A 23,496-nucleotide genomic window follows, 5' to 3' on the forward strand; every position below is an offset into this window, starting at 1 on the left:
GTAGGATACCAGCCCTCCAGGACAGAGTTTGGGCACAACTGTGCTACAACTTTTATGTCTGCATTTTACCAAAGTAAATTATATTCTAAAGCTCTAATTCTATTCTAAAATCATCATCCAATACACAGATCATTGAAAAGTTCTATAAATATAAACACTGTTGGAAAGATTTTTGATAATGTAAAGTAAGTACATGTCAAGAAAATATAACACTGTTTCAGTTTGTTTTCGATATTTGAATATAAAACTCTTAATATTGTGCCTTTAACACATCAGTTTATCAATCTATACACAAAACATGTCACTTGTATAGTTTTCAACATGGAAAAATGCAACGTTCAATATGGACACTATACTGAAGGAAGCCTTTAAAACAGTTTGGATTGAAGAACTTAATGTTTTTCTAATAAAAGCTATAGAAACTGCACTTACATGCCCATGAGGCACTTCAAAGAGTGTCAAAGAGTGAAATGACTTGCCTTAACCTCCTAGGGCTTAGTGGCCACATATGTAGACAGCACTTTTTAGCTCTTAAGTGGCTATTTAAAATACTTTGAATGTTTTATATTTTGTTACAGACATGCAGTGTCATCCTGCAACTGTATAGCAGCATATGAAATATCCCAAGCACTATTATAACTGTCCATAATGGGCAACTAATGTTGTTTTTACTCTCTGATAGTCAAAACATGTTTAAAGCATACGTGTTATTACTGCTTTAAAAACAGTCAGGAAAAGTGTTTTATGCAAATGCGTACCACGAGTCCATATGGACATCATTTTTCTCTAAAAGTACATCATATCAAAATATGATGCTTAGGTTTTTATTCTAATTAAGTTCCAATGAGCCCAAATAGCAAAGAGAAAAAAAATTCATGTAAAAAAACTCCTTGGGTCTTAAGAGGTTAAAGAGACCCCCCATATACCAGTGGTGTCCAAACTTGATCCTGGAGGGCCAGTGTCCTGCTGAGTTTAGCTCCAGCTTGCTTCAAAACACCTGCGAGGATGTTTCTAGACTGCCTAGTAAGAGTTTGATTAGCTAGCTCAAGTGTGTCTGATTGGGGTTGGAACTAAACTTTGCAGGACACCGGCGCTCTAGGACAGAGTCTGGACATCCCTGTTCTAGTATATCTAGTAAGAGCTTGATTAGTTGGTTCACGTGTGTTTGATTGGAGTTGGAGCTAAACTCTTCAGGACACCGGCTTTCCAGGACCAAGTTTGGATATCCTTGTCCTATACCCTTAGCGTAGTGCACTATTTGAGGGAGCAGCCATTTCTAGTGGTGTCTAAAATCAAAGTGGATGCTATGAAGTGCACTCAATGCACTTGTGTATATTTGTGTTGTGTACAACCCTTATTTGCTAGAAAATGCCCAAAATGCATTGTGAATTGGCACACCGAATTAATTTCTGCATCTGATTACAAGATGGCGACCTAACAGCGGAATCCTATCGGTGAATGTGTTTCAAATAAAATGTTACATTATTAAGTAAAGTTTCTATAGAAGACAGAAATCAAAAGTCTTTGTTTCATTACTAATAGCCAGCTTGCCAAGTGTTTTATAACCACTTTTAATCACCAAGAAGTTGAAAATCTGTCCGAGGGATTTATCAAACAGTAAAACACAAATAGAATGGCATCCCTTCCAGTGCACAGAGTATCATAATTACCTTCAGGTCAACCAGAAATACACAATGTAATGTGATTGTATAAAAATCCTGCACATTTATTTAAAGAGCCATCAACCCTCCCCCCACCCCCAATACGGCGGTCGGCGGTCGTGTTTACACTCATAGAGCAGCGTTTACAGCGGACCATTCAATATTGTAGAAATATTAACGTACTGTAAACTAAGTAACTTAGAAATCATTTTGACTAAGGTCTGTCTGTAAACACTGAAAGGGTACAGCTGACCATATGAACTATAACTTTGCTATCTGAACGAACAAAAAAAGGGGCGCTGATCGCACACTCTTACCGAATCTGTAGACAGGACAATCACCACATACTGGAGCTGCGTCTTTTTTAAAGGAGACGAGCAGCAAATCTGGATCTCACCATTGATAAGAAATGCTCTTGAGTAAAAAATGTTTCAAACAAATGAATTTCTGCCGCGCGTCGCGTCTACGGATCCACACGTGAGTCTAGCAGCGTCTTATAGAGAGAAAATTAAAACAAAACCTTCACATTATGAAAGCAACACTGGCAACCCATTTCTCCAAACAATTCTTATTTTCACGACGTGTGTTGTCTCTCTGCCGTCTGAACACTGTTTCAGGTCCAGTCTAAGAAAGCTAGCATGCATATTAATGAAGTTCCAGCACATTCATAATGGAGCGCGCTGATTGGTTTGAACCAAGCCATACTCATGAATGAATGCAACACACTCAGAAACGTAATACGGGATGCCTTGGTACAGACGTCCAGTCCACACGCTGGAATACACGCTATTATCTCATGGCCGTGACGCAGCTTCAAAAATTTGTTTCAAACCGGAAGTACGAATTTGCTCGAAATAACGCAAAAACAACCAATTTTCACTTTTTAGTGAAAAAATGTGTCCTAATATTGTTTTTAGCAGTGTGGGACACATATACGAATGTCAACAGCTCAAAAAATGTGTTTTGGTGTTTCGTGACCCTTTAAGAGGACAGATGGTATTACACAAACACACTAAGGTAATCAGCGAAAATTAGGAAAAAAAGCCTCGTTTTACAAACAGCATGAAGAGCAATCCAGCACACATGGCCGTCTGGGGGAAACAAACCTGTCGGCATGTACCACAGCTAGGGGAAGGTGCCTTTATCAAGCAGACCTTTCAGCCATGCCTGAGCAGTGATCGGGCTGCCCTGCGCCTCCTTCAAGACCTTTATCAATCTGAGAGCGAACGGTGGAAGAAACAATGATTGCCTGTTTACCTGAAAGTCTTTGGAGAGCTAAGCTACTGAAGCCAGGCTCAACTGTTTCAAAATAGCAATGGTATGTTGCAAACTCAACAAACACAACTTACTTGCAGATGGGAATTGAACAAGTGTTCAGGAATTCAGTGCTGAAATAATTGAGAGCGATTCTGTCTGTGTTCTTCCATCCATTATCGACAGGGTTGTGTAACTCAAATCAATTGATCTTGTAGGCATTGCTAGAGCTTATTAAGAGAGGCCTCTGCACTGCTGTGTACACATTGGATTTTTTTTATTTCTCTTAGTAGTTGTTAAAATATTAAAGCTTGATTTATTATGTAGTATAAATATATTTAAGAAGTCACGGTCTGGTATGTATTTTAGTTTTGAAATCACTGTTTCGATACGAGTTCGGTACAACAGAAGCAACAAATGCCCAGTGTTTTCTTTTTTCCATTTATTCATTTTCTTTTCGACCTAGTCCCTTTATTAATCAGTGGAAGGAACCGCCAACTTGTGTTTTACACTGCAGATGCCTTTCCGGCTGCAACCCATCACTGGGAAACACCCATACACTCACGTTCACACGCATACCCATATGAATAATTTACCTTACCCAGTTCACCTACACCACATGTCTTTGGACTTGAGGGAGAAACCGGAGGAAACCCACGTGAACATAGGGAGATCATGCATTCTGTCATGTAAAGTGGACGCTGACAAGGGAGGTGCGGATCCAAACACAGGTTTATTGAGAATGGTCAGGCAAGCAACGGTCACAATCAGGATCAAACAGATGTATGCAGGCAAACCCAGAGTCGTAGACAAAAACAAAGGGGATTGGTCAGTACAGGCAGGCAGCAGACAACATAAACAAACAAGGCGAGGGTCAAAAACATGGTTAGGCAGAGCAAGGAAAACGCGTCGTAATGTCACAAAACTGTAAAACAAGAGGTATGCTTGTGTGCTGTGAATATAGTCCATGTAATCAGTTCATGAGCAGCTCCCAGCAGTAAGTGTGTGTAATCTACTAAACTACTGAACAGGTGCGTGTGAGCGGTGTATGACTGGAACTTGTAGTTCCTTTGCTGGCATATTTGTAGTTCTTCAACAATCTGCATTTGCTAGATCGCTGGTGACTGTGACACAAACTCCACACAGAAATGCCAACTGACCCAGCTGAGGCCTAAACCAGCAACCTTCTTGCTGTAAGCATTTGTTGCACTTATTTATTTATTTTATATAATTGCAGACGTTACAGTAGGCTATTTTGCACTGCATCATTGATCTGCAGGTATCATGTTTATGGAATAGTTAGTAATGAACAATTATATGTAATATTTATGTATAATTTATAATATTTATAAGTATTTATGTGTATAAAGCATCTGTTTTGTGAGAAGTGTTTCTCGGATGATATGTGAACGACCTATACAGCCTTACTTTGACATTTCCTTGACCGAGAATGACGTCGACTGAAACTTGTAAACTACACTCACCAAAAGGGTACCAATGGCAGACATCCCAAGGGAAAGGAAAATCGGCCATAACCACATACCCCCCACCCCCTTCTTCAAATACGACGCATACCATCCGCTCTTCAATTGCGTCATGCACCCCCCCCCCCCCCCCCCCCTTCATCTGTCGTGCACTCCCCACCCAACCGCCTCCCCGCTCTTCATACACGTTGCTCCCCCGCCCAACTCCCGCAAATCATCGATGTCCCACAGACTTTTCCTACATTGGGATGTCTGCAATAGTACCTCATTGCAGACACAAGCTTGATAAAAGTGACCCATACCGAACCGTACCGTACTGTAACACTCAGAGGAAACAGGCCATAAAACCATTCCTGCATTTTCAGACACAATATCTCTAGATCATTCACATTATTCAATGCTATCTCACTTTTTAGTGGCTCATTTGTATAAATTCCTTAAATGTCATTCATACAATGTAGTATAATTTGCTTATTCCCCCAATAACGGCTGGGCTTGGGGATGGGGTTTGATGCTGCACCTCCTTTTAAAAATCTTACATTTTCATACAACTAAAATTAGTCACTAAACTGACATAACATAAAATACTTATGTTTCCTCGTGAGATCAGCCTAGATTATCTGGTGCCTTTTAATGTACTCCTCACTTCACTCATTCACTTTTCATAGGGTTTTGGTCAGATGACTGTGCTGGTGATGGCACAAACTTACTTTTGTGTTCATTTACCACTTCTGTGTTGATTTTGATGTTTGTATTGCATTATTGTTCTGTGATTCTTAAGGAAGATCCAACAATAGTCTAGTTCTAGTAGAGGCAGAGAGGTTTTATTATTTCGCATCTGTACAGGACCTCTAGCATAAAAAGAAGCCCAGAAAATTCAAGATCCAGCAGTGGTGTTAATTGTTGAACATGAGGTACTTTTCTATCCCTGCGTCTACCAAGCAAATCTGGTGTGTTGGCTGAAAAACAGCTTTTTAGTTTGGTCTGTTAATAAAAGCTGTACTGTTTGAAGGTCCAGCAGCGTCTGGCAAATTAATAAGCTGCAGTTATTTTTAATAAATGAGAGCATACAGTAGGTTTTATTCTCTCTCTTCAAAATCTGACCCCCAGGACTCTGCTAATTTCTGCAATTTTCCATCTGCAATCATCAGAGATTATTTGGATGCTCAAATGATTTTTCTGCATCAAGACAAAATACAGTAGACACACATGCTCTTTTAAGCAGATTCATGATTTAATTGGGTCTTTATAATTACTGCTGTAGAAATTGAGATTTCCAAAGCTTTAGCCATTATCTATCAAACACTTGCTAGTTTGTTAAGCTTCCTAGCTCCTGCTAGTTTGTTAAACATCTAAATATGAATAGAAATGTCTATGGCTGCCAGTAATTGTGGCAAACATGTTTTGGAGGGATAAAACACTAATTTGATGATGGGCTTTTTCTGTAGTTTTATTTTAATGAAAGTTGAATATTTCAAAGATGAAAAATTAAAAGGGATAAACAGTTACCTTTTATTATAACAGGCTTTTTTGCTCATAATTACCACATGTGCCAATAATTTCAACTATGACTGCACCTTTTCAATCAAGTTTGAAAGTATTGATCATCCGGAAAGTATTGATAGCGCTTCCCTTTTTCCACATTTTTTTATGTTACAGCCTTATTCCAAAATGGATTCAATTCATTTATTTCCTCTAAATTATGCAGACAAAACCCCATCAAAAAATGTGAAAAAAGTCAGTTTTTCAAAAAAGAGTTTTTTAAAATTTTAAAAAATGTATTATAAATAAAAAAACCTTAAAAATCACATGTATATAGCCTTTGCCGTGAAGCTCTGAATTGAGCTCACCTACATTCTGTTTCTACTGATCATTCCTGAGATGTTTCAGCAGCTTAATTGAATTCACCTGTGGTAAATTCAGTTGATCTGACATGATTTGAAAAGGCATACACCTGTCTATATAAGGTCTCAGGGTTGACGGTGCATGTCAAAGCACAAACCAAGCATGAAGACAAAGGAATTGTCTGTAGATCTCCGAGACAGGATTGTCTCAAGGCACAAGGCTGGGGAAGGTTACAGAAACGTTTCTGCTGCTCTGAAAGTTCCAATGAGCACAGCGGCCTCTATATGATTTGCTGTCTTTAATTAAAGAAAAATAAAGGTTTTGAATGAAAATGTTTTTCTATCCAACAACCCAAGTGAACCTGAAGCTCACCCTAGACTGGTTTTGATTGAGTAAAATTCATATTGAGGCAGATTTAAAGTAACCCACATTTTGACAAATAAGGCTCTTGCCTTTAAGTGTTTTTTTATAAATAAAAAGGTCCTTTCTCAAAATTAAAAATGCTCCAAAATGCTTTATCGTATTTTGAGAAAACGTGCATAGAAAGCAGGCAGTATTCATAGAATACTTAATAAAAATTAATAGGAAACAAGCATTTGATATAATTTAAGCAAATACCATGCAGTATTATTCCTATTGCCAGTAGTGATCTCTTATAAAGCAGGTTTCAAATGGAGCTTTCCTCTTTTCTCATCTGTATAATAAATGAAAGTGCAACTGAATACACCACAGCTCAGGCTGAAATTCTAAAATCTGCCTCGTCTGTTTAAAGTATATTGTTGGACATCCATCCTTATGATGTGATTCTCTATGTAAGCATCTTATATGAAAGAGTTTTTTAGATCATAAACCTGCACTTTAACAGTTGCCTGCCTTAGTTTTTGTGGGGTTTTATGACATTTGTTAGAGTGGGAATCTGTCTTGTTATGATGTGTTGAGCTTGAGGATTATGCTAGACCTTGAAACGAGTAGACGTGTCTGGAGTGAAAATGTGTCTAGATTTTGCTGTCTGGATCAGCACAGCAGTCCCAAACTATTTGTCATTTTAAATCTTTTTTTACATTGCCACTGTCTTTCTTACCATTAGGTTTAACAATTTGCCAGCAAGACTTTTTTAACCAATTAAAATACTAAGTTTGGTATGATCACTTATATTTTATTTTTACTTAAATGAATCCGTTATGCTGAATCAAAATCACATTTTCTTCACATTATTTAAGTGAAGACGCATTGTCGGCATGTTGCTATTTTGAGGCAACAGAAATAGACAGTGCCATTAACCAGCTAAAAGCCGGTCTAAAGTCAATAGCACAAGGGGTTTATTTTTTGTTAAATATGCATTAGCAATAGGTGGGTTCAAAGTAAACAGATTTGTACACATTTCTTTTTACACACAGAAAAATCTTTAAATAAGAAAAATTAATGGATTTAAGTATAAGATTATTGTCTGCATGAACATTAAAAAAAAACGTTACCTCCTCCCACACCATCTTCACCTTTGGGGGCTTTGGTGGAATATGGCTCATTCTGTATTGTATGTTTTAGCCTCAAGCACAAACAAATCCATTTCCTTGCTCCGTTTCCACTATGGTGCATCCAAAACTTGCTCTTAAGTAGTTTAACTATGAAGCTGATTATCAGTTCATGTCATTCCCTCTGCATTCTGAAAGGAGATGTTTGTGCATCCAGAAGGCGCAAGTGTGCTGCTTCCAATGTTTTCCTCCTTTTGAAAAGCAAACTTGCACACGGAAAAGACGCAATATATAAACGCCCCCTAAAAGGCTGAGGTCATTTGCGATTTTCAGCAGTTGATCATCTTCTTGCACAGACATGCTGAATTCACCTGATTTGTTGACAAATGGGTTGCGGATTCATTCCTTGGCAGTCCATTGGTCCTTCACTGGGCTTTTGCCTTTTGCAAAGAAACTTTCCAAAGATGTCTGTTTCTTACTCATTTTGGTAGTTTGTGGGTTTAATTTGGGCACTCAAGTTGGGCACTCAAAGCTCGTTCAGGCTTAGATAATAATAATAAAATCTGAAATAATTAATGATTTCTTATGCAAACCCGTACCAATTGACCCACAGAACTGGGGGTTGGGGACCACTGGCTTAGAGCATTTAGATAAATAAAATAGAGCCCTTTGAGTCTATTTTACTTACTTTTTTAGCATATGTATATAACAACACCTATTTTACAAGAAAAAATGTGTCTTTTAAAGAATTACTGTTTCTATCGTTAGGCTAAATCTACCCGTTTCAGAGCGCTGACTGAATATTTTCCCTGCTGGGTGCAATCCTGCATTGACAGTGTTATGAAATAGTATACTTATTTTTAATTCAGACCAGTGCAAACTATTTTCCACTATTTAAAGGGCATGTTCCCTTCACATCTTCTTTTGACATCCTTCAGGGGGGATTAGGTGTTAACTAGGGGGGTTAAACTCCCCTGTAATTCACACTATGTCTATAAAGTCACTTTTTAAAATTGAATTTAATGCAGACTCCAAAATGCAATGTCTCTATTTGGCCCTGTATGTTTTTGTAATTAACAGATCCTAAAATAATGGAACAATGACACAAAGCAATGTGAAAATAGAAAGAGCATAAACTCAGTTCTCATGGGTTTACTATATAATGATGTGCCAGGAATAAATGTTTGGGGAAGTTTGATTGAGATTTAAGAACTTGAGACAGTATTTAGTAAATGACTTCTATTTTAATCTACTCCATACATATACATAAAACCAGAAGACTTAAAATAATATGTCATTTGAAAGTTCTTTTGTGGTGTTTTGTGTCCTTTTAGCAGATTGACATTTTAAAACATCAATTTTATTAATGATAGTCTGTTTGATAGTTGTCTTTAACAGAAGGGAAACATAATTTTAACTGATATTTAAAGAACACTTGAGTAAACAGAACATTTTCATGTTTTGGTGAAACGATCTTTCTGCTGTTGACCGATTCATCACAATCTTAAACGCATGGATTTGTTTTTCTGACCGTCTGTTCTTACTGTAAATGAGAGACGTCAACAGTAAGGTTTTTCTCATGTGTGAATTACTCATCTGTATCAGTAAAATGTTGTTATTGACCAGTACAACACTAAAAGAGGCTGCATCTTTGTTCCGACTCCCACATATCAAGAGCTTCTTGCCGATTCTGCAAATAGCACAAAAACTCATTTCACAGAGAGCAAGTTGAATGCAAATGAACATCTACAGTGAACAGATAGCACAAAATTCCTCCCATGCTATGGATTCTGACTATATGGGATATTCTGAATTAATGCTTTCAGTCACACTTTGCATTTGACTGAGAAGATGCTTTTCAAGCACAGGTGGTGTGGAATCAGTTTGCGATGCCTGCCTTAAGCACTTGAATGGATATTTGGAAGCACTTTTCCATATATTTCTTAGGCTGAGTTCAGACATGGGTCAGAGCAGTTCTTACACGAGTATACATAATGAATTTTGAAAGCTTTGAAGGGGTATTTTCATGTAAACATGCTACATAAGCTTAATATGCTGATATGATGTATACTTTAGCTCAGTGTTTCCCAACCCTGTTCCTGGAGGCACTTTAACAGTACATATTTTGGATGTCTCCCTTATCTGACTCATTCATTTCAGGTTTTGGAGTCTCTTCAAATGTTCTGATGAGTTAATTCAGGTTTGTTTGATTAGGAAGAGGTTGAAAATGTATGCTGTTGGTGTGCCTTCAGGAACAGGATTGAGAAACTCTGCTTCAGCTAACATGTAAAGACTAAATCCCAAATCCCATATTCGCAAAACTAAAAGTAGCTCCTAACCTGCTGATTTAGGAGAAAATCTTAAAAGTAATAGGTGTGTCTCCTCGATTTTTGCTCTGAAAGTATTTCACAGAGCATTTTAGCTCTAAAACTAGCTTCTAAATCAGTGAAATGTTGAGGATAGTCAAGAGGACTAAGTCACTAAGACAAAACCGCAAACATTCCTAAATTGCATGTTGCTGACATTCGGCCTGGGAAAGTATTATGTATAAAAGTATGGTGCCACTTTATATTAAGTGTCCTAAACTACTATGTACTTACATCAAAAAATAAATACAATTTACTTACTGTGTTTATAATGTATTTGAGAACACTTGTGGTGCTTTTGAGTTGGGATAGAGGTTGGGTTATGGACAGGTTTGGTGGTATGGGTAGGTTTATGGGTGGGTTAAGGTGAAAGGGATGCTCAACAGTGTATTTACAAATGTAATTACAAAAGTTAATTACAGGTGTAATTACATACATGTATTTAATCAAGCTTAAGTACACAGTAAATACATGATTTACACATTAAGTACATTGTAACAAACTATTAATTCCTGTGTACAAAAGAACATATTAGTTATATTTTTAAAACATTTGTATAAATTAATACTTAAATATTTTTAATACATGTTCTATAAATAAAATTTTGGCCATTTCTATATATTTTTTATATTTATAAAAATCATTTTAAAGCATTTAAAAAGTATTCGCTTAATTTTCTAAGACATTATGTTGACATTGAAAAGATCATGGAACATATTCTAACATGTAAAAAATCCTTAATGTTTAAAACATTAAAAGCAAGAATCCAAGCGGCTGATCACACCAAATGCGCTTTTACATTGTCACTAAGCACTTTTTATGTGACTGCAACCACTGAATAAGCTGCCTATTGTGCGCGAGTGTTGCTTATGATATTGTTGTAATTTTATTTTTAATAAAAATTGTGAAATTCAAGATTTGTGAAGTCATACCGCTTTGGATAACTCAAAACAGTAACCACTTGTCTTTCCTCTATCTACAAAAGTCTCCGTAATTGTCTTGACAACACAAACATTGCTGTCACTTTAATGGAAACCCTGCGTCTGCTTTCATTTGATTGGAGAATGAAAAAGACGAGACTGACGTAACAAGCTTTCTGCTCAGAGTTGACTTTATTTTTAACTGGGAGCACACAACAATAATGTGAAGGGCAGAAGGCAGTTAAAATGCTTAAGTAGCGAACAAAATGCTTGCAGCCTTTAGTAAATCATTACAGAAAGACAACTCTCAACGCAAAAAGTGATTGACCCCTAAGCCTGCATTTTAACATCTTTATTTAAATGTTGCAATATTTGTATTTTGAAATTATTATTTGAATGTGGCCTTATAATATTGTGCTATACACGTGAATGATCCTTTGACAGAGACTCCTCCCCTCCCCATCAGCCAATCACTGTGAGCTTAGTTAGTGACATCTTTTAAAGCAATGAGGTCATCCATGTGCGTCTTCTTAGCAAAAGACTCTAGAATACACAAGACTTGTCGTCAGTAGTATCTTTTTGAATGGGAAAAATTGTAACTGTCAATATAGCAAATAAAACCCACCTTCTAGTACAGGAGCCAATCATCGACTGATATAGACTGATGATACTCTGGGGGAGGGGCTCAGACTAGACATGAGTTTGCAGTTTTTGTGTGATTTGCATATTTAGAAATCAAACTAAAGGGTCAGTTGTTAAATTTTATTGGCGATTCCTAATATGAAATCAATCGTAAGCTTGGCAGAATTCCCGAGCATACTGCCCCAGAGCTGTTTCAAAGATGGTCGTGGAGTGTAATGACTTGCCTTAAAGCATCAGTGTCAAATCCTGTTCTTGGAGGGCCGCAGCTCTGCACTGTTTAATTTTAACCCTGATTAAACACACCTGATCAAACTAATTAAGTCCTTCAGTTTTGTTTGAAACCTACAGCTAAGTGTGTTGAAGCAGGGTTAGAACTAAACTATGCAGAGCTGCGGCCCTTCAGGAACTGGATTTGACAAGGGACTTTGTCTTAGCCTAAGACATCTCTGTTGTTTAGTAAAAGTTTGTCTCCGCAGTTTTATGAAAAGGTTTTAAGAGAAAATGCTGAGCTAAAATAGTTTTACTCTTAGTGGACCACTGTACAAAATATCTGCTTATTACCAGTTTACGTATTTTTTGTTTTACGTTTATTTACGGTTATGAATTGCATTATGGAACCATAATCTTTGCTCTGTTATCATTGTATGTTGAAAATTTAACTCTACAGTTTAACAGTGACTTTTATTGACATTTTAATAGTTTGAAGTAATACAATGTTATATATATATATACAGAACTAAATCTGTAAAATAACAAGAAATGTACTGCCAGCTTATTACAAGCTTTTGTACTGTTATGTACAACACCAACACAGACAATATATCATTTTAAACAATTAACACATGTTAATAAAAGTCACTTTTTCCAAGTTTTAAGGTTAAAAGTTGTCAGAAGGATTATCAAGGTCTCATAATGTGATTCAAAAGCATAAAAAGGGGGAAAATAAAAACATGAATCCCTAAATATGGAAAACTGCTAATTTACGGGTATTTTTTACAGTGTAAGATAAAATGTTCCGTTAATACGCGCCCAGATCCAATCAATGTTTTTGTTTTTATTTAGGATTTCAGTGTGTGACGAGGACAAATTCCGCCACAACGAATTCATCGGCGAAACCCGCATCCCCCTAAAGAAACTCAAACCCAACCAGACCAAGAACTTCAGCAACTGCTTGGAGAAACAACTTCCTGTGAGTTAAACAATCTTCCACACAATTCATCTCTAGGAAATGAATCAGTCTACAGACGGAAGCTGCTAGTCCTGCTAATCATCAGTGCCGTTGTCTGTGAGTGATGGAGAAATTGAAGGAAGTTTGAGAGCTTCATGAAGAGATTGAGATATCAGATTGATTAGGAGTGACTCTCATTAGAATCAACATACTAATTAGAAATCAATTATGATTGGAGCAACATCCTCACATTCATCAAGCATATGAGAAAAACATGACAGGCTTACATACGCCACACTACAATACAATGTATTACACCCATAGGTTGCCAGAAAATGAAAAAACCTACAATCATACATACAATTTCTGCTTGTATCACTTGACACAAAGCAGCTCAATTCAAAACCCGCCACATCCTCGATGAAATATATATTTTCCATTGGTAATATGCAATCAGTAATGTATGAGGGGCACAGTCCCATAACGTATGTGTGTGTAAGTGAGTGTACCTGCATCATAGCTCATATCTAAAATCTTCTTCAGGTCACAAACTAAAGCCAGCTCAGCAGGAAGTCTTTTTCCATAGCATGGCTTTTGGCGCACATCTCTGCTAGAATCAGCACAAACCACTGCTTTATTCACCTTGTTTTTCATGTAGGAGAGGGTGCTTCCATTAGCCGTGGTTCTAATGTCATGCATAAAAAACACAATAACTTCCAGGACCTGATCAGTGTATTCCAGGGCTTCCTTGGAGCCAAATGCTGGTCTTTTTTTTAGGCCAGTTGGCACTGATTACTTTGAGTTAAAGCCAAGTGAAAAGGTGAAAGCCAAGATGGAGTCAGTTAAAGAGGGTCTGCAGCAAGATGCCCATTTTCTATAGTGATGGAACGTTCGAATTATTTTACTGACTCAGACCTTTTAAGTCTTGTTCATCGAGATGTCATTTTGTTCAATTTGTCAAAATATTATTTAAATGTTATGAGTTGCTTCAAAACGCATCTACAACCAGCCCAAATGTTGTTCATGCTACAAGTCATGATTAGAATGCTATAAGAAAGAGAAAATAATCATTCATTGTTACCTGTTACCATTACCGTTCGTTCACGTGACACTATCTATGTTTCCATCCAAAAAAGCTAATTGAATTTATGTGCAAAACTGGAATATCGCATTAAAGATGTGCGAATAAAGCAGCGTTTCCATCCGAGTCAAAGCAAACAAACTCGCCAATTCCTGGTTAACTGGCACCAAATATCAACAGTAAAAACTAACTGCTTTAGTAGGAGAAGCTGCGTGAATCTTTTCCTTATTTAATAAATGACCTGCGCCTCAGACGACAATGCTGACACGTAATGAAAGATTGGTGGCGTTTAAAGGCATAAGACGCGAAGCACAGACACTCTTGATTCTGGAGATAATTAATAATATTATAACACTAATACTGAAATGGTTAAGGAGTTTTAGAATGACCAAAACTTTAATTTCAGATGTTTTACAATGTGGTCAGCCTGCTGTTTTGTTCATTCACACACATTTTTATCATCTCTTAATCTCATATAACAAAATCACATGACTGCACATACTGGAATTTGTTTGGTAAAAGTGTTTCCATCTTAGTTTATGCACATATTTTCTTATCGAATAAGAAATTTATCCTACTCAGTTATGCGGATACATTTTTTATACGCATTTGCAAAACTTATTATTACTATTATTACCTTTATTTTACCAGGAAAGTAACATTGAGATTAAAAATCTTTTTTTTACAAGAGTGACTTGGCCAAGATTCGGCAGTATACATGACACCTGGGTCTAACAGACAACAGACAACAAACAAAAAACAATTAACATGAATCACACTAAGAAACTATTTAAAACATCTACAAACCTGTTTAAACTTCTAAATCTTTTATAGTCTTTTTAAAAACATTTAGTGAAATCAATTCTTTGAACTGCAATTGTGTTTGCAGATTATTGCATGCAAAAGGTGCACTTCAGTCCGCACTTTAGGAACAGACATTAAAAAAACATCCTGTAACCGTAGACCATAGTTAAGAACAGGCTTTTTACAAATGTAAATCTGTAGATATGATGGGAGTAAACATGAAGATTTGTAAACTAGGATACGCCAATGCTTGAGCCTACGAATGGACAAAACAGACCAACCTACCCTAGTATACAGCACACAACGATGAGTAAGGGATTTAAAATTTGTTATAAATCTTAGTGCACCATGGTAAACAGTATCCAATGCAAGCAGCGTTGAGACGAAACATGAATATAGATAACATCACCAATATCAAGTCCAGTATCGACATAAATGTTGCATAAACCAGCTTCTTTTTAGCATCAAAAGAAAGGCAGTTCTTAATTCTAAAATAGAAGCCTAAAATCACTTTTAATTTTTTCACCAATTGCTGAATGTTAGAACTAAAAGAAAGTTTATCATCAATTAAAATTCCAAGATATTCGTACTGGGACACCAAATCAATATCTGCACCATGAGTAGTAATAGGACCTAGCTTTTGCATGGTTTGTTTTGAATTTGAAAATAGCATAAGTTTTGTTTTATCTGCTTTTAAAACTAGTTTTAACTCAGATAAATCATGTTGAAGTACATTAAAAGCGATCTGTAGTTGAGAAAGGGCCAGATTGGGTATAGATGCAGCTGTGTATATGACTGTGTCATCTGCATAATAATGAAAAATTGCATTTTTGATATTTGATCAATATTATATAGTAAAAAAGAGGCACCAATACTGAACTCTGTGGAACTCCTTTAGTTGCATTCCAAGTACTAGAAACAAGGCCATCCACTTGCACACATTGAATAATGCGCATCTTGCCGTTTTCATCAACTGGTTTTTATGCGCATATCCAAAATGCTCATAAAAATAGGTCGATGTAAACATCGCTACTTACAGTCTCATATAAGCTTGCACACAATCTGAGCTGAAAGGACCCATGATTCATTTACTTTTTGAGTCTTCAGGTTTTTGAGTTGAGATAGCATGTAAAGAGATGACAAACCGAGGACTAGAAATAAATGAATCAAATCGTTTTTCGGCTCTGACTGCATTTGATTGACTTACGTCTTTCACATTAAAGACAACGAATGACTCAAACGTGATTGAGGACTCTTTTGAGAACTAATTTTCTCTTGTGCAAATGTGCACATACGAGAATGAACGAATCACTCCCTGAGAGGACTCATCGGTATTGGGTCACATCAAAATGAACGAATTACTCAAGAATGACCCATCACTAATTTACTATTGCAGTTGCAAAAGTAAAGAAAGCACAGACATTATTGATCAGTTGAAGAAATTGCATACTTTTATACTATATAGTACTCTAAAAACAGTATGCGAGCTGAGCAGTACATCGAAATTCGAAAAATACTATGCGAGAAGTACGCGGATGACCTACTACTTCCAGCGAGATTCTAAAGTACGCTATCACATAATGCGCCATGAGAGAATTTATGAATGGTAGTGAAGCGATTCCAATCATACTATTCACATTGATACTGTATAGAACGTACTTTCATAACGGTCGAGTAGTACATTCAAATTCAAATGTAGTACCTACTGAGTGATTTCAGATGCAGCCATGGTGTGTTTACCCACTCAAAACTGCTGGGATTTGGATCCTGATTCAACATGATAATTTTTTTTAAAAGGATTTGATGTGTTTATACCACTCTAATATGGCTGTGTACATAAGTATACTACACACCTGTGTGATTCTGATTTAACTTTATGTATCCCACTGAACTGGACGGGTTGTGCGACATTTAATTCAGGTGGGGGGTGTACTTTAAAGAGGGGTGCAATCTATTGGCCCTACAGTGAAAACGCAGCATTTGGCCCTGCTGCTTGAGCTCCAAAGCTATTAGCCCTAGCCCAGGCCAGTCCGCTGAACATCCTGTCCTTCATGGGCGCGATAATAGAAAAACGGCCACTGAAACTGAAATGAGACATCCGTTCTTATTCAATTGCATTCATTTTTTGCCTTACGAGCTTGTTATGCTGCTATCATATTCTTAAAACTTTAATGTATTGTCATAAACACACAATTTTGTAGCGCTATTAGTTTGACCGTTTACTGCCAGTTGTTATTCCTAGTCATTTATCCATAGTGGCAAATTAATCTGAAGTCTTAAAACCTTCACAAATAGAGCTTACATCCACATTAAAATACAAAAAACAAGCAGGATATGTTTTAGCAGGACAAGAAGGAAAACGCTGAGGAAAGCAATTCGATACACTTCATTGTAGGCATGTCTACTTCATTTAAGGGTGATGGATGTGGGTTTAAAGGGATGATTACAGTGTCAAAGTGCTCTGTGGATTGACAGGATGAGCAGGTACAGGGTGAAGGATGATTTCATCTAGGACCTTTTCTCAGAGTACCTTTTGCTTGAAAGGAAGATGTCATATAAATCTGGACTTTTCAGAAGCTGATTGAATTAAGTTGAAATAATGCTTGCTGTTTTTGCTATTACACATCTCTCTAAAATTATTGATTCTTATTAGTCAGTTGAAACATTTCATAGTCTATTACTGTAAATAACCAATTAATGCTCACCCAATTCTTGTGTTGATTGCAAAAGTAAAGTAACAGTATGCTATTTTCATTAGTTTTTGGTATGGGAATTTAAAAGATGAACATTTTAAGACAAGACAACCAGCTATAAGATTTATTGCAATGTTAGAAATTTTGATTTGCAAAGAACATATTTAACAATTTGACAAGTCTAAGCTACTTTTTGGATTTAGTAAAGTAAAGAACTGTAAATTAAATAGCAATTAAAAATATATATATATAGCATTTCTCAGCAACAAGGTAATTACTGTAGTGTAACAAGTAGTTGCTGCAGAACACTGAACTGCCATGTCCACACTACTATGTTCATTCATTCATTTTTCTTCAGCTTAGTCTCTGATTATCAGAAGTCGCCACAGCGGAATGAACCGCCAACTATTCCAGCATATGTTTTACGTCATGGATGCCCTTCCAGCTGCAACCCAGTACTGGGAAACACCCATTCACTATTGCAAGCACACACACACACTCATACACTACAGCCAATTAGGTTCATCCAATTACCTTTACTAAAAACCTTTAGTGCAGGTCTTTTGATTAAGGGGGAAACCTGCGAAACCCATGCAAATCCCACACGAATCCCATGCGAACATGGAGAGAACATGCAAACTCCACACAGATATGCCAACTGGCCCAGCAGAGGCTCAAACCAGCAAACTTGATGTGAGGCGACAATGCTAACCACTGAGCCACCGTGCCACCCACACTAATATGGTTTCATTTTAAAAACACATATTTTCTATAATGTTTTGACGTTCTGTCCACACTGAGAGAGTGTTTTCAGGTAACGAAAACATATGTCTTTTGAAAACACTCCCCAAAAGTGAATACATTTAAAAAAGTCAATGTGAAAATGGTGGCTTTCAAAAAGAATTCCAATTATTATTATTATTATTACCAATTCAGCTAAAATGGTGGACAGCATTGTTCAAAGCTGTTTTGGATGCTCACCATTTGGAAAGCATTGTTAAAGATTAATGATGGTTAGTACATGCTCCAGACTGTGAGGTTTTTTGGCATGCCTCCCAGTACTATATTCTTGCTTGTTTTGAAACTTTATACTCCTATGGTACATAAATTTATGCAAATTTACCTAACTGCTCGTCCATTTAAAAAAAAAAAAACTCTTTTCCTCAACATATTGCCGAAATCTTTAGCCAGAAAAGTAAATAAATGCTAAACAGGAGCTAAAAGTATCTTAACTCATGTGCAGTATAGGGACGGAATAATTTTTATGATGTGTTCACAGCAGACGCAGATGAAGCTTCAAGCACGAGTGATTTACATGTTAAGTCGATGCAAAGATGCGAATAGACAGTATGCAGTGCTATTGGTGTGAATGAGGCGGCGCGAATGATGAGATTAATTAACCAATTAACCAATTAGGAGCTTGCTCTAGTTTGAGCATGATTATGAGGTAGCGCGAGTTGTTGGTGTCCTGAAAGGAAATCCTGCTGCCAACACTGGACTGCAGCTCATCACACTGGACTCGGCTCGGTCGGAAGTACCGCTAAAAGCCTTCATCATCCAGGTACAGTTTTTGGAGTTGATGAACTCACAGAGCTGGGTGCACCTCTGAAAGGATCTAGTGGACATGGCACTGAATTAATCTATGCTGTTTTCAGCCTTCCTAAAGCACATAAACACAGCTATTCTCTCAATAAAATCCATGTTAGACATTTAGCAACAAAACTAGAATCACGGGCCAGACAGAAACCATGACGCAAATCCATGATGTGAATCTTTTGTCAATGTGACATGCAAAAGGTGTGAATAAACACAAAAATTTCACGTGTCTATTAACAAGAAAATATCAAGTTGTGAATGAAAAACTTGTGAAAAACAAAAGAAAAGGATACCATGGACAGCTTTTGTAAATGAAAAAGCCTTTTTCAAATTTACCTGGATTGGTGTAGATGTACTCTACGCTCAAGCCTTTGTTACTAGCTCTAAAATGACGTTTTGGAATTTGCAATTGCCAATTGATCATACACTGATCCTGTCATACTGTATACTTAAAAGATTCTTCATCCAAATATACCAGTTCAGTCATTAATCACTCGCCATGCTGTTCCACACATCTAAGACTTTCATTCATTTCAAACTACCTATTTAAAATGAGTTGAAAGGGCACAATTCTTAAGTTTTTTGGGGAGGACAACTTGTTTTATGTTTAATCCACCTAAATTTGTAAAAAAAAAAAAAAAAAAAAAAAAACATTAAGTTAACTTAATCAATTTGTGTTGGAAGAACCCAGCATTTTTATGGTGCATTCAAGAGATTGAAAGTTCAAAAAGATAGTGAAAACATCACCATTGCTTCAGCCTTAGTATTAAAGAATGCTTTTGTGTGCCAGAAAACAAAAACAGCAACTATATTCAGCAACTCATTCACTTCTGCTACAGTCTCCAAGGCGTATTCAGGAGAGCTGCTGCTTCTTCGATACGTGACAGCACCACAATAAAGAGCCAACATAAAAAGCGCAGTACTGTTTGCAAACAGAAGATAAGGAGCAGGAACTTTTTTACTCAGTTTGGCTTCCTGTACATTGGCTCTTGTGTCAACACAACACACATGCATAGTGGTGCTGTCATGTACTGAAGAAAGAGAAGCATATCTATGGAATATGCAATGGCGACTGAAGTGGGAGTGAATAATTTGTTAAATAAAGTTGTTTAAAAAAGTCCCACTTTATATTAAGTGGCCTTAACTAATGTTTACTTGCATTCAAATATAAATACAATGCACTTACTATGTTTATGTACAGTACTCCTGAACACTTCTGATGGTACTGGGGTGGGATATGGGTGCAATTAGAAACAGGTTTGGTGGTATGGGTAGGTTTTGAGATGGGTTAAGGAGTGAGATGGGTCAACAAGGTAATTATAAATGTTTACAGAAATTATTAATAATATTTGTAATTATATGCAGTTATTTATTCTACAATAAGTACAATGTAAAAACATTCCTTTACCCAAGAATTGCCCGTTTCCACTGAGTGGTACGGTTTGGTTCGGTATGCTTTTATGGCTGTTTCCACTGTGAAAAGGTACCTAAATGCAAACCGTACCTTACCACTTATTGGGTACCCTTTGCAAAGGGTACCTAGCACAACAAAAGGGTACCAAAAGGTAGAGCTAGATGTGCAGCTAAATACTTTTGGTATACAGATAAATGTCACTAGCGCACAAGCAGGAGAATGAAAACAAAGAAATCGACATTTTTAAATACACAGACGAGACAATACATCATAATACTTTATACATATAATAACAAGCCATTGTCGACTCGAGCTCAAACAAACCTTGTTGTCATCTTGATGAACAGCCACAAAGCCAAGAAGAACAAGATCTGCTGTGTCCTGTTTGTGTTTTAAGAGGCCATCTCAATGCACTTACCACGCGTCTATATTTTAAATAACGTACTTCTTGAGATGATGATAATATTGTGCGTGTCATTATTGAAGTGCTTCTGACATCCGATTTTTTCAGAAATGCATAAACGCAAGAGTGAAGCATGAAAACACAAAGGAGAATACGGGAAAAAAGGAGCAAATGATTCTTTCAGCAACCTAATACCTGAACAAACTGCCATGTTTAACTATTATCATCGCCTTTTGGACCATTATGAACTCGAAATGGGGGGATTACTTTCTAACAGAGGTTACATGTGCTGCTGAAGATTAAAGATACAGATGAGAGGTTTGCTCTGACTGTGGGCTATATGTTGAGTGTTATAAAGCCAAATAAAGATTAAATGTATGCTGTGTGTAGTTTTTCTATAATTGGTAACAAATCGGAGACTGTAAGGGTCTGTATGTGTTCATATATGTTGCATTTATAACGTTAATTCTAATTCATAATTGCAGACGTACAGTAGGCTATTTTTTATCACTGATCCGCAGTTCTAATCAAATCATGTTCATAGAAAGGTTAGTAATAAACATTTATACACAAGTATTTATGTATATAAAGCATCGGTTTTCTCACGCAGTGCTTCTCATATAATATGTGAAAGACTCGTAGAGCTTTACTTTGACATTTCCTCAAGCGAGAATGACGTCAACTGAAACTTTTTGTTGTACACAATGCCCACCATTGGTACCATTTTGGCACTGGAAACGCAAGCCTGATAAAGGTGACCAGTACCAACCTGTACTGTACTGTAAGGATGCTTTTACACCTGTAAATCCATTCAATTGTTCCGAAACAGGGATTAAAATTGTTACATTGTTGCTCTTTGCTCTTGGTGCGGTTCGCTTTCACACGGCAAAGTTTCTAATCGGACCAAAACAGCCAAAAAAGTCACGTGTGAGTAAACTTTCCTTACATTGGTCAGAGTGTCAGGGTTTATTTTGCAGAGTCCCGCTCACCTGTCAGGAGAGGTGGTGGTTTGGTGGTGTTTGACAAGGTGCACGCGACGTGTTTGAAGAGGGAGGAGAGATGAGGTGGGGAGGGGTGAGCGACGTATTTGAGGACCAGGAGGGAGACGCGCGATTACCGGGAGATTGTCACTCGTTTGCGGGCATCCGGGAGACTACCGAAACGTCCCGTTCTACTCATAATTTTGTCTTCATATAGCCGTATGGCTATTACATATTTTTAAAACACTGATATAACAGCGCTCGGGTCGTATCGCTTTCTCACTGCAATCAATCTGCTCTAGAGTTCGTTTAAATCGAGCTGAGACCACCTCATTCAGGCGATCTCGGAGCGATTGATTTGGCGCGGATCCTTCCACGATTGATGGTTTCACATATGCCAAACGAACCGCGGTAACTGGGCAAACAAGACAGGTTCAGAAACAAAAGTGTAGGTGCGAAAGCACCCTAACACTCAGTGGAAATGTGCCATAAGTAAATTGTAACAAATTGTTCAGTTGTCTGTAGGTACATATAAGTTAACGCCACAATGTAAAGTAGGACCAAAAAAATAAAAAATTTCCATGGCTTCATAAAATTGTGCTTGTCACATGGATTGATTCAATAATTTTTTCACAACCTTTCTAGACCTTCAAAGTGCCAGTTGCCTAGTCTGTCAGTGGAGCAGAGATGTCATAAAAAGTTTTGCTGTTATTTTTATGTAACAATTTAAAAAACAAGTAACAGACACAATGTTTACAGCTACAGGACTTTAGAGGTTTTTGCATCTGAACTCTTCAAATCCTTATGAAACAGTCCTTTAAAGTGACGTCGGGTCCTCAGTTTTGCACTCAGGTGTGCTTTGCACTACAAAAGCGTACCAGGCCAAAGCCCAACTGAACTGCGCTCTGGCACACCTCTTCCAACTGGGTCAGGACTGGCCAACCAAACCTGGTTGTGAATAGGAACACTCAAACTTGTCAAACCAACCAAAAAACGTGTCTGAGCATGGTTCGAATAGCCTAGTGTGAGTACACCCTAATGTAATCCAACCCTGAAATTCTAAGATGTTTTGAAAAGTCGGGGAGCACTATTCATCACTTGCTATTAATTATCTGTCACCCACCAGAAAGATCAGCTCACAGACTGATCTGGGATATGCTTTCAGTACTGCAGTACAAAAAGAGGTGTTAAAAGTACAACACAAAGACTGACTTGGGATCTGCTCTTAGCTTTGAGACGGACTCCACCAGCTGGTAAACAGTATGAACCATGTTTGTTGTGTGAAGCGACTCTGCAATGTGTATGCGAGCATGTTCGTGTGTGTGTGTGTGTGTGTGTGTGATCTCCAGTGGGGACGGAAATGAGACAGCAGTGTGTGGGGGATGAGTAGAGGCGCCTCCTCCACAGCTAATTAACTTCATGCTTGACGGCTTTGGTGGCTCCACAAAGTTCTGAGCACGCGCATGAGAGAGAGAGAGAGAGAGAGAGTGAGAGAGAGAGAGAGAGAGAGAGAGAGCAGATATACCTCGCATTCAACAGTTGAGATGATCTCTGCTCTGGTTCTGCACTGCCATAAAATGTCTAGACAAAAAAAACATTGGAACGAAGAGGAGAGTGGTGCATGAAACTAATTGAGCGAATGAATAAATTACCGACAGGGCACACAACATTTGATTTAATAGATATTTCTTCCTATTTATGAGCTGACATTGC

At 37.4% G+C, this 23,496-nt stretch overlaps 2 protein-coding genes across 15 annotated transcripts in view; one reads left to right on the plus strand and one right to left on the minus strand.

Moving 5' to 3' along the window:
- The window catches only part of doc2b (double C2-like domains, beta), a 408,709-nt gene that overhangs the window by 366,857 nt on the left and 18,356 nt on the right, over positions 1–23,496 (plus strand). For all 9 annotated transcript variants that reach the window (XM_087254531.1, XM_087254537.1, XM_087254532.1 and 6 more), the window contains one exon: positions 12,707–12,833. In XM_087254531.1, the coding sequence (XP_087110657.1) occupies positions 12,707–12,833 (127 nt within the window). The remainder of the gene's footprint in view (positions 1–12,706; positions 12,834–23,496) is intronic.
- si:ch211-209a2.2 overlaps positions 1–23,496 on the minus strand; it is a 142,069-nt gene that overhangs the window by 77,076 nt on the left and 41,497 nt on the right. Inside the window, exon 8 of one of the 6 annotated variants that reach the window (XM_087254641.1) lies at positions 8,944–9,406. The exons of the other annotated variants lie outside the window; for them this stretch is intronic. The gene's annotated coding sequence lies outside the window, so the exon portion shown is untranslated. Of the gene's footprint in view, positions 1–8,943; positions 9,407–23,496 lie in introns of those variants that run through there. 6 annotated transcript variants of the gene reach the window in all.

The sequence above is a fragment of the Danio rerio genome, chromosome 5 (genome assembly GCF_052040795.2).
Source record: "Danio rerio strain M-AB ecotype USA chromosome 5, GRCz13ab, whole genome shotgun sequence".
NCBI lineage: Eukaryota > Metazoa > Chordata > Actinopteri > Cypriniformes > Danionidae > Danio > Danio rerio.